Source organism: Mus musculus, chromosome 7 (assembly GCF_000001635.26).
Source record: "Mus musculus strain C57BL/6J chromosome 7, GRCm38.p6 C57BL/6J".
Classification (NCBI taxonomy): domain Eukaryota; kingdom Metazoa; phylum Chordata; class Mammalia; order Rodentia; family Muridae; genus Mus; species Mus musculus.
In genome coordinates this window covers 112,314,013-112,326,111 of record NC_000073.6, presented here as the reverse complement: position 1 = coordinate 112,326,111, position 12,099 = coordinate 112,314,013, and the positions used below count along the sequence as shown (strand labels likewise).

The 12,099-nt window shown below is 47.3% G+C and overlaps 1 protein-coding gene across 5 annotated transcripts in view; it reads right to left on the bottom strand.

Moving 5' to 3' along the window:
- Positions 1–12,099, bottom strand: part of Mical2 (microtubule associated monooxygenase, calponin and LIM domain containing 2) — a 129,370-nt gene that overhangs the window by 29,083 nt on the left and 88,188 nt on the right. For all 5 annotated transcript variants that reach the window (XR_001785575.2, XM_006507954.2, XM_030242685.1 and 2 more), the window contains exons 8-15: positions 11,040–11,140; positions 7,469–7,726; positions 6,285–6,400; positions 5,379–5,505; positions 4,676–4,766; positions 3,449–3,596; positions 2,435–2,634; positions 2,031–2,137 (exon numbers count right to left, since the gene is read on the bottom strand). Coding sequence is in view for 4 of the 5 variants with exons in the window: in XM_006507954.2 (XP_006508017.1) it covers positions 2,031–2,137; positions 2,435–2,634; positions 3,449–3,596; positions 4,676–4,766; positions 5,379–5,505; positions 6,285–6,400; positions 7,469–7,726; positions 11,040–11,140 (1,148 nt within the window). In the remaining variant the exon portion in view is untranslated. The remainder of the gene's footprint in view (positions 1–2,030; positions 2,138–2,434; positions 2,635–3,448; positions 3,597–4,675; positions 4,767–5,378; positions 5,506–6,284; positions 6,401–7,468; positions 7,727–11,039; positions 11,141–12,099) is intronic.

Sequence of the window (12,099 nt, the reverse complement as noted above, 5' to 3'; positions counted from 1 at the left end):
CCATATCTGCTAGTCCGGTTATTAATGTGACTAGCAGAGGACAGCCATGTCCCCACACATCCTGAATTGTTTGGCTCAACTCAAACAACCTTTATATTTAGCTGGCTGGTCTAGCCTAACCCTGGAGGAATTTAATTCTGGCTCATAGGAAGACAGATTGGTCACTGTAGGTAATGGCCTGATAGAGTTGGATGTCAGCTTTGACATTTACAACATAGGCTGGTGACACTAGCAAGAAAGTTAATTCTTCAAGGAATCATGGGTTTGGGTGTTGCTCTGTATCTAAAGGCTATCAGCTACGTACTCTGACTTCAGTTTCCTCACTATAAGTAAGAGTGTTACACTGTCTACTTGTAAGCTGTTGCGAAGGTTGGTGAAATCACAGGATGTAAAATGCCTCTTAAAGTAGAAATTTGTTGCACAAGTATTAGTACTATTAGCAAAAAATTTTTAAATATCTGACTTCTAGTTCTTACTTTGATAGTACCTACATAACTTACTAAAATTTAATATCTCCAAATCCAAGTTTCCCTACACATTACATCACAAGGATACCATGTTCCCAAACCTCCTCCAAAAAATGTATGGATGGGTGGGGTGGGTGAATTGGTGAGTGCGTGGGTGAGTGCATTTTGGGTGGATAAGTGGATGGGTGGGTGGGTGTATAGATGAATGGATAGAGGACTGGGTGGGTGGGTAGGTACATTGGTTGATGGATAACTGAGTTGCAAAAAAAAATTGCCATAAAAAGTCTCATCAGCTAGGCATGATAATGTATACTTTTAATCCCAGTAGAGTGGGGCAGAGGCAGGCAGATCTCTGTGAGTTTGAGGTCAGCCTGGTCTACATAGTGAGACCCTGTCTCAAAAAAAAAAAAGTCTTATCATGTTCTAATTAAGTTCAATATTTTGTTTTAGACTATATTCATAGCTATCCTGGGGTACACTCCTACCTCCACAGGTTGGATATCATAAAGTGACAATTGTTCTTTAGATGTGTGGTTCCCAAACTGTGTAGCTAAGTATCCCATGAAACCAGCATGAGCCCAGAGGAATGGCAGGACACTCAGTGATATCTGTCAGATATCTTAAAAAATACTCATTATTTGGACTTAGCTGTTTGGGAAACAAAACAAGCATTTTCTGTCTTATCTGAGAACACTGTAAAAAAAAAAGTCATAGCCACTAAGGATATTATAAATCTGGAAAATTCTAGAACTCCATCACACCCTGGGCTTGTGCTGGTTAGTGTTTGCCAATTTGGCACAAGCTAGAGTCACCCAGGAAGAGGGAATGCCAACTGAGGAAATGCCTCCATTAGATTGGCCGAATGTTGACAAGTCAGCAGGGCATTCTCTTGACTGATTATTAACGTAGGAGGGCCCAGCCCACTGTGGACGGTACCACCTCAGAGCAAGCGGTTCTGGGTTGTATAAGAAATCAGGCAAGTGATGGAGAGTGAGCGTTCCTCCAAGGCTTCCTCAGTTCCTGCCTCCAGATTCCTGCCCTGAGCTTCTGCCCTGGTGTCCTTTGATGATGGATATGACATGGAAGTGTAAAACAAACAAACCCTCCCCTCCCCCACATTGGACTGGTCAGTGTTTAATCATCACAACAGAGAAGCCAACTAGGACTGGACTCAAGGACAAACACCCCACATCATTCATGTCTATGTAATTGCTTTCATCACCAAAACGACTAAAAACCATAGCCTTAAAGTTAGTAGGGCATGATGGCCATTGATTCAACAAATTAATTTAATGAATGAAAGCGAGAATATAGGATACTACTATATACCCTTGCCGCTTAACCAATGTTTGTCATACCCCTGATCTGAACTGTCCAATGACATGAGAAATGAGCCTGAACCTAACACTCAGGGGATTGAGCTAACCTGGGTTCACTCTTAACACATGTATCTGCTAAGCTATGTGCATATCATTTGAGTCCTGATGTACATAGTTTGTCAACACAAACAGACCGGGGCATGATAGTCTCCTTCCTGAAACAAAACACTGGCCTGAAACTTACCCGTGGGGTCCTCTTTCTGGGCAATGTGAGGTTGAGATAGTTATTCTGAATGAATGTTTTGCCCAAGCCAAAGTCAGCATTTTCTCCATAGTTTTTACGCCAGGAATCTGTTGACAAGTAAAAGCAAGGTTGAGGTTGGGATCCAGGACCAGGTGGTGATGTTGCAACCTGTGGGTATCACTATATCAGGACTCTTCTAAAATAATAAAACTCTTACCCTGACCTTTATAAAACTTTAAATGGCTGGAGGCTATGGAGAGATCACTACACCTCTTCAGAGGTTACCCTTGTTTGGCCTCTGAGTCAAATGGAAGTTGTCTGGTAGCTGCAGAGTAGACGGCGCTAGCCAGGCTTGGGCTGGAGGACAGAGATAATACGAGCATCTTACAAGTCTCCATGCTTACCCATGGGTCTCAGTGGAGTGCCCCGGAAGAGCTCATAGAACTTGGAGAGGTACATGACCATGCTGAGCTTGTCTGGCTCCTGGGTAGATGCCATCTCTTTGCCTGTGGTCACAGGCAGGATCCCAAACTCACGCTTGGCCACATCAAATGCCAGTTGGTTGTTCTCCACAGCGTCATCTTCATTCAGCGAGTCAAAGTTGCTGGAGGGTCAATATCAGGGAAAGTTCATGGTGAGTTAGGATGACTTGCGCATAAGAAGCACTGTGGGACGATGAAGTTTCCAGTCCCATAGAGCCCCAACATCAAGCCCAGGAACACACCTCCCTCACGAAGGGACTGAATCAAACATGGACCATGATCATACCACTGACCTCGCCTTAAACTACCAGAAAATGTAGGCATTACATTAATTACTTCTCTTATTCATTTTTCATTGCAATTGCTATAGTAACAGGAGCTTTTCTCAAACCAATCAAATCATATATATCATATGGAGAGAAGATTCCTGTCCCCTTGCTGCTAGATGATTTTGGCAGGTTTTCATCAGTGTTTTAAGAAGGGTCTATGCTGCTCCCTGTGTCAATTAAGTATTGTCCTTTAGACATCACAAAGTGTTTCTAGAATGTCATCTCACCTTCCAGTTGACTCTGCCATTTTTCCAAACACACAAAGAAACTCTAGAAAATTCCACTGATGATCTGATGAGTATGGGTGTTAGAAAACTGCTTCTTTGGTTGAGTTAGATCTCTCTTCTATTTCCTTCCTTGTAGGTTAGCATAGTTCAAATTTCCCAAATGTGGCTATTAGGGTTGGGGGCCAAGTGAAGAGACATAACCACTAATCCTGTGCTGACTGTCACATACTAGGGACACAGGGCAAACATGTTGCTGTCCAAATGAGGACAAAAAACAAGCCTTAGAAATCAACCCAAATAGAAACTTGCAGAGAGAAATACTGAGCTGGGTTGGAGGGCTCTCCACCCAAAGAAGGCTGGGGTCGCTTGTGTGTACTCACATCAGCTCTGGCCGGAAGCTGTGGATGATGGCACACAGGGCCAAGCCGCTGCGCCAGGATGTGGTCAGGTCAGTGACTCTGACGTGCTGGTAACCCTTGGTCTGCTGCTGGCACCAGGTTAAAAGCTTGTTAGGCCGGATGTCTGACTCTGTGGGAAAGATACAGGTAGTGAGATAGTTCAGCCTCAGCATCAGTCACTCTCCCTGCCATTAGGGCTGGGAAGCAGGAAGAGTGGATGACATAAATGTAACCCTGATGGCCACTGAACAGGACCTGGGTCAACCGGAAGCATACTGTCTAACAGCACTGTCCCTAGGGACAATAGCTGGGTCCAGGGTTGGAGGCCAAGAACACAGACCCTGCATTTACTGGGTGACACTAATGACTTGGGGCTGTCATGGGTAGGGAAGCTCATGACCGGGTTTGTTGTAAGCTAGCCCAGGGAGGAGACATCTCTAAAGAAAGTGTCTGGGGATGTGTATTTGAGCTGGCTATTGAAGAATGTCTAGAAATTAACCAGACAGAGGCATTCCAGAAAAACAGGATGGAGTGACAGCAGATGAGGAGAGCCTGCCCTGCTTGGGTAGAAGTAATACAGCAACAGTTGCATCCGTAAAAGTTATAAAAACCAGTTGTGTAACAGTCATAAAGCAGTGTGCAACAGTAAAAGTTGTAAAACTATAAACAGTGTTTTACAGCAGCTGGGCATGTGGTGTGTGCAGGGAAGGGAGGGAGAGGCTGGGTAGACAGAGGTAGCTGGAGAGTCCCTGGGTAGGAGAGGAGAGGGGCCTGGGAGAATCTGGCTACTGGGGAGTTACTCATTGAACCATCCCTCCCCCACCTCTGAGCACCCACTCTGTAGCCAGTGTTGTGTCAGGATTAGGAAGATCAGAAGAGGGGTGAAAGCTCAGGAATCGTCTAGGTTGTCTAGGTTGTTGTCTAGGAGACAGGACCCTCACTCCAGAAACAAGAGGCAAAGAAAAACCAGCCCCATGGAACCGCCTACAGTGGACTGTCCTGTGCTAAATGCTCGACAACTAACGGCATGCCTTCACTCTGATAATCCTGTCTTACTCTTGCTCTCACAGATGTGGAAGCTTAAGGACAAAGAGGAGAGACACCTGTTAAGGTCACACAGGTAATGGGGCAGAGCCAAGCTGGCTGTGGGTCTAAAGCAAGCTTCCTCCCCTACACAGCTTGTCTCAGGGTCCCAGAAGGACAACTCACCCCGCCTGGAGAGGCTGACAGATCTCCTCACTGAGCCCCATCTCTCGAGAGGGAAGCGGTCCATCTCCTTAGTGATGTACAAATGCTTCACCTATGAGCACAAAAAGAACACGCATCTGCCCACTGGTTCCCAGGCCCTGTGCCCTACACTGGATTCCCTACCTGATACTACTTTCTTCTGGTGTTGGCTGACATGGCTTTCAGTACACACCCCAGGTCTGAACTGTCTTCCCAAACAAGGGAGAACTGACAGTGAATTTCTCATTAGCTAATAAGAACCTGTACTAATCTCCGTCCTATTAATTGAAGAAGGTAAAGTTTGGGTGATTAAAATCCTCAGAATAAATGAAGTCCAGGCCCATGCATGGTAAGGAAGAGAGGAGATATCTCCGAAAGTGAGTTATTTTTGACACAGATATAATCAGTGTCACATTTGCACAGTAACAACATATGAAAACATATGCAAACATGCAAATAAACACAGATGTGTGCAGCACCACCTGTGGTCTAGCTCCCTCCTATAGGCTATAACAAGTGCTGCCTTTATTGAACCCCTGCATCTTCTGGGGAAAAGAATCAGCCCACCCCTGGGCTAGGATGCTTTGGTGGCCTCAGTTCCAGGAATGTGACAATTTATGAGACCATTCTTTTTCCTCAGTCAGGTCGCTGTAGGGGCTTGAGGCAGACTTGGGAGTGGTCTTACCTGGTGAGGCCTGACGCAGTGCAGGTTGAGGTTTGGGTACCGCGTGGCTGGGTCCAATGTGTACTGCTCAAAATTTTTGTTGATGTTCTCTGGGGTTGTCTGAGGTAACAGCCTGTAAAGACTCTCTCTGTTGGGAGTCAGAGTCCAGAGGTCAGTAGTTGCTTTTACTACCACAGGCCCTTGCTCCTACACTCCCCTCTTCCTTGGTCTCCCTGGGTGTATTTGTATGGTCCTCCCCTGCAATGTCTGACACACTCCAGAGAGCTGCAAAATGTGGGGAGAGAGAGACAAAAAGGGGGAGAGAGGCAAAGCATCCATGTGGTGGGGGTGTGGTCTCCTTTACCAGGCAGGAGGAGGCAGGACTGCAGAGCCAGCATCTCAGTAGCCTCTGGTTCAGTTAAAGCCTCTACCCAGCCACACTGCTACTGTGGCTTGCCCCTGTGGTGATTGTGGTCCACACCCAAGGCCATCAAAAGCATGTCTCCCATATCAGTACTAACTCTCCCAAGTCAACCATCTGTTCACAGTCTTGTGGCCAGAGCAAGGGCCTGGGAGAAAGCCAGGACCCCAACTGTAGGAGAGCCTGGAAGGTCACAGGACCCTTATTGAGGACAGAGCACTGTGCAATGTCCTTAAAGACTTCCTTAAATAAACCTCTTGGGCCTTGAGTGAATTAGAAAAGCCATAGAGGCACAATTTAGATTTGTCAAGATTTGTTTCGACTATCCAGGGCACAGAGAAACTCACCAAAGGAAATGGATACACAGAGTATCCTTGGAGACCCTCAGATAATATCAGGCCATACATGGGAAGATGAATAAGCTCAAAGCTGCTGGATAGCCAGCCTGGCTCTACTCCTGCCCAGGGCTGCTGGGGCCAGCTATGAGCTCTACTCTTAAGACTTACCTTTCAGCTAATACCTCCAGGGGAGGGGTGCCCTGGTCCCAGCTCTTCACCATCCATGCCGTGTCAAAGGCTGCCAGGAAGCCTCGGGCACAGCCTGTGCCCATGGGCCAAAATGGCTGTAAAAGAACACATGTAAAATTCCCATGGACTCTAATGACTTCCAGTCTTCTCTCCCATTCTATCCAGCACTGGCTGACTGCCAGCTCTGAACTAGGGCAAAGGCAGAACTCTGTTGCCCATAGCTTACCGGAGTCATGGGTAATTATAGCAAAACTGTGAAGGATATAGCGGCCCCATATGTAGCAAAGCTACCTGGGTCTCTGGAAGAGAGAGAATGGAACCAGGGATTGCTTTGTGGAAGCATGGCCTTTATGACCACTGTAAAGCATGGGTGGGATTCTCATCTTTCATTTAGCGTGATCAGGGGCAAAAGCTTTGTGGCTGGAAAATGCTGGAGCCCGCCAGAGCACTTAGCACTGGAGGAGTGTGAGGAAGGGAAGGTTGGGAGGGAGACAGGCACAGAAGCGACAGGCCACTGTCAGAGTGAACGAGGACTGATCTGGTCAAGCTTGCATGCACATGATGTACCAAAAGCAGGGTTGGCAATCTGACTCTCAGCTCTGGACAACTTTGCGGACACTGTCAGCGTTCATATTAAGATGGGATGCTAATCCCCGAATGGTCACTTATCTAAGGATCCTTGCATTTGTAGGGCTGAGAGGGAAAGCCGTGGTTTCAACACTGCACTTTGAAAATCTCCTGCCCTGCCCCCCAGCCTCCCTCACACCCTGGAAGATCTCTATACTGAAAAGCCTCATAGGGCCACCCAAATGGGTTAACAGGTCCCAACCATGCTGAGGAGGTCTATATGTTCTGAGGCAAAACAGTCGTGGGCTCTAGAACAGGCCTGGTTAATTCTGTTCTTCAATCTAGATGCAGCCCTGAAGAAGCTGGAAATGGGAGAAAAGGTTTCCTATACAGGTGAGCTGACAAATCTCAAAATTCAGCCAAAAGGGCTGGCTCCCAGGCCAAGATGGTCTTGGTAGAGGTCTGCCCTTTTTTTTTTTTTTTTTTTTTTTTTTTTTTTAGAACCTGCCTTTCTCTGGGATGTTGTTGGCAGAGGCTATGAGCCTGAGAACAGATCCATAGGTCTGAATTGTAGCATAAATGAAGGCAGGTAGTACCTCAAGCAGGCTGTCGCCCACAAGAGCCACGAGCAGCTGGTGTGCCTGGCGCTCACGCATCAGAGCTGCGTTCTCTGAGGCATACATGGAGGTGAAGTCGAACATGGCCACGTCAGGCTGCCCGTTGTGATTGATGGCAAAGTCTAAGGATGGCAGCTGGTAGTTGGTGGCAAAGTCAGCGGCTTCTCTGGCGTAGGAGAGCAGGTTGTCCTGGTTCACATTCTCCGAACACAGCAGCATCTCTGTGTCAATGTAGTCCTGAGCAAGACCAAGACATATGTCAAACCCTCCCTCCTCTCCAAAGGCCTGCCTTCACACCCACTGTGGATCAGAAGGCCATGGGATGGATCTGTGGGTACTGAGACTACTCCAAACAGAAATGGAGGCTCTGGGAAATGAATCAGTCTGTAAAGCATTTATTGTACAAACATGGGGACATGAGTTCAAGCCCCAGAACCTACCTAAGAAGCAGGCAGAACAGTGTGTGATTAAAATCTCAGTGCTGCGAAGGCACACACAGGAGGATCCCTGGGAGTCCTTTGCCAGCCTGCTTAGCCTAACCTAACTAGTGAGTTCCTGGCCAGTGGGAGACCTTGTCTCAGAAAACAGGATGATGGCTCCTGAGGAATCACTCGTGAAGTTGACATCTATGTGACTTCCCCAGAGATGCACATATGTGCATGCGTGTCTGCAGAAGTGTGTGTGTGTGCTCGCACTTGCACACATGTGAGCCTAAACTAGAAAATCAGAGCCAAGGAAATAAGCACACGGTGCAGCCATGGTGGTTAGCACAGTTGTGATTAAACACCCAGTTTGGCTTTGGGCTTCCTGGCATCCAAGGCAAAGGGAAAATGTGATATGGGCTTCCCTTATCAGAAAATGAGGCACAGCAATTCCTCAGAGGAGGTGAGTGTTTCCTGGCACCGAGTGCTGAAAGATCTATCTCGTGTAGGAATTTAGACAGAGGACCCTGGGAACTGTAATGAACAGTGAGTGTACTTGATAACGGCCTCCCAGCAAACAAGGAGCACGCTGTGCATGGCTGGTTCTGGCAATATCTTCAAGTACAATTAAGAGACAAAGGAACAAGCCAGTAAATGTGATTTGATAATGGATGGGGTTAGGCTACTAGGGTCCAGACATGCTGTGATTCGGGGTCAAGTAAGACTAGAAAAAAGGGTGCGTGTGCCAGGCTACTCTCTGACTCTCTATCTGGACGCGGTTGTTCACTTTTCAGTGATGCTGGGGATATCTCCGCTGTGAACATGTGCATTGTCTTGCTCCTTTGCTTGAGCAAGGATGCCTGTGCTTGGATAATGAGAGAATCCGTTCTGGCAATGCAGCCAAAGAGTGTCAGAGGATGGAGAGAAAAGATTAGAAGGTTTCCAAAGTCTATTCTGCTCATCTTTGGCAGAGAAACTTCAAGGCCACCTTCCCCAGAGATAATGCAAAGGGTAAAATTCCACTGATAGAGTGCTCCCCAGTGTGCGTGAAAAGCCAGGGTTCAGTCTCCAGCACTGACTAAAACTGGGAGTGGTAAGGCACACCCACAATTTCGGTATGTATGAGATGGAAGCAAAAGGAGCAGGAACTCAAAGCCATCCTTGGCTACAAAATGAGTTCAAGGCCAGCCTGGCACACGTGAGTCCCTCTCACAAGTGGAATCTGGGCATGTTGTTTAGCTTGATTCTGAGTCTCCCTTTTCTCATTCACAGAAACATAATTACAAGATCTCCTTCTTAAATCTGGAGTGGGAATGCACACATGCAATGCCTGCTGCTGTGCCTGGCACATAGAAGGTGATATTGCTGTCCCTACTGACTCATAATGCCATGACTGGTGGTGTACAATGAGATGCTAATAGGATCCGCGTAAGGTGCTGGTATGGGAGGTCTCAAGACATACGAGTTCCTCTAGAACTGGAGTGACCTTCTGTTTGCATTTCCTGGGGAACCATGATTTCAAATGCTCTATTTTGGAAAATCAAATACCACCCCCACAAGATTATACTCAGCATTCTCCCACTAGAAGACTGAAGAAGCCACTTCCTCCTGAGAGAAAAAGAGGGCACAACACACCAGACTGAGCAGCCAGCTGTGAGCTGGCAGACTTAGAAGTCTAGTGCTCATCACAGCTGGTATGTGAGGGGGTGGGTGAGGCTAGTTTCATCTGACCCACCCACAGCCTCTGCCCACAACCCATGCTCTCAGCAGAGGCATCAGCCAAGGTGGAGGAGGCCCAGGGGAGGCCTGGGTTACTCATGCTTCCAGGCCAGATGCCAGTACAAGCTGGCAAGAAGATAGGCACACTGTACTCTGGCAAGCAACACCGAGTGGTTCCAGTCCAGGCTAGGACCTGGAGGCTTGGCCTGGGGCTGGGGCTGGGGGATCCTTATCTTGAAGCCCGGGAGCTCTAGAAGGATGCCTGACCAAAGTCCCCTCTTCCCCACCTCCTCTTGTCCATTTTCATTCATCCATATATATGTGTAAGCACATGTCATATGCATGCAGTGACGGTAGAGATCAGAAGAGAACATTGGATCTCCTGAAACTGGAGTTACAGTAGGTTGGAGCCACCTAATGTAGGTGAGAGTAACCAAATTTGGGTCCTCTAGAGGAACAGCAAGTGCTCTTAAGCTCTAAGTCATCTCTCCAGTGCCATCTTGTCTTCTCTTATACTTGACAATGTATGCGCAACCTGGGGCTCATGCCTGCAGACTCAGCACTTAGAAGGCAGAGGCAAGTGGAAGGAGAGTTTGATAATAGCCTGGGCTTCATGAGATATTAATTAGCTTAGAGCAAAAATTAAACAAGAAGCAAAGCCACAGAGTGAAACCAAGGAGCCAAAGGAACAGAAGAACAAGCATCCAAACAAGGCTGGGTGTGGGAAAACCTTGGAAACCACCAGGCCCTGTACTAAATGTGATGCATGTACATGCCTGTGTGTGTGTGTGCGCATGCGCGTGTACAATCCTCATGTACCCCCTACCCACTACACAGTCATGTCTCAAGAACCCTCTTCTTCTCTTCAGACAGGAATTATTCTACTTTGTAGACATAAGATTGAGATTCAGAAAAAAAGTCAACAAAAAAAAAAAAGACCAACATCTTGGCCACCATCTTGAGTTAGCTCATGGCAGAGCTGGGTCTCTGCTCATCTCTGACACAACAGTGAGTACCTCCCTCCCGCCCCCCATGGCAAAGGAGACACAGCATGAGATTCCTAAGTGATAGCATCTCTATGTTCCACAAGGACAAGGAGTCCCATCTCCAAGTTCATGCGACCTCCTAGTGAAGGCATGGGGCCAAATGAATGACATTTGAGGAATGGAAAGATTCAACTGATCGTATTCTGGGCACATCACGGCAAAGGTCTCTCATCGCATATTTGAAACATATCTGTGTGGCTGGGTAGTCACACAATGCCAAAAGCAAGGAAGGTGGCAGGCAGTCTCTTCCCCCCTGGTGTGGGTCCTGGCAGGACAGTCATCTTCTCCCACATCTGCAGATGTTGCCAGTCCATGCTGCCCAGGGGAAAGACAGGTAAGAAATCCCAGCCAACAGGTACATACATTAAGGATGACGCCCTTGTCCAGCAGGCTCTGCTTCTTGGCTGTCATGACAAAGTAGTGGGTACTGTCCTTATAGTAAACAATGTTCTCGAGATCAATCCCTGAAAAGAGAAACATCTAGACTCAGTTTACCAGTCTGCACCTTGCTCCATTCCAGGTCTCATTATGGATTTGCAGAGGATGCACTTAAGATAAATAGTAAAGACATACCAGGATATGGAAGGTAGAAGAGAGGACCAGAGCCCACCCAGGTCAAAGCAGCTAGCTTTTATGCTTGCACAAAGACATGTTCAAAAACAACACAACGAAACAGGCATACAACCACCACAGGTGTCCAGTATTCCAAAGTTAAATCTAGGCAGACAGTGTCAGGGGAAGTACTGGACAGGACCATGGATGCTAAGCAAAAACCAACTTTGAACCGAACTGCATGGCTCAGGCCCCATCTACTGTGTGTAGTAGCACAGAGCATTCTCTACCATGTCCTAGCTTGCAAGAGAAAACCCAGGTCAACAGAACAACACTGCAAGGTTAGAGGCCTAATGGCATCTTGGTGTGTGTGTTTGTATGTGTGTGTGTGTATGTGTGTGTGTGTGTGTGTGTGAACCTGTGTGTATGCCAGAAGGCAGCCAAGGCTATCATGTGTCAGGTGCTTACTTTCTTCAGACAGGGTCTACCTTCTTAAGACAGGGTTTATCACTAACACAGAGCTCATCAACAAGACTGGCCAGCCAGCAAGCCTCAGGGATGCTCCTGTCGCTATACCGTAGAGCTGGGATTACAAACTTACACTACTATGCCCAACATTATATGTGGGTCCTGGGAATTGAATTCAGATCCTCACTGGAGCCATCTCCCAAGGCCCAGACCCCCATCTTTTGTTCTCTCCATGGACAGCAAATCATTCATTCATTCATTAGGCTTCTGCATTTAAAATCATGCTACGAGGTGATCACTCAGCTCTGTGTTCTCAAGAGGGATGCAGGGAAGCTCAGCCAGAGACACTGGCTTCACCTGAGAACTTACTAGAAGGTCAAATTTGTGTGGGTTGCTGAATTAG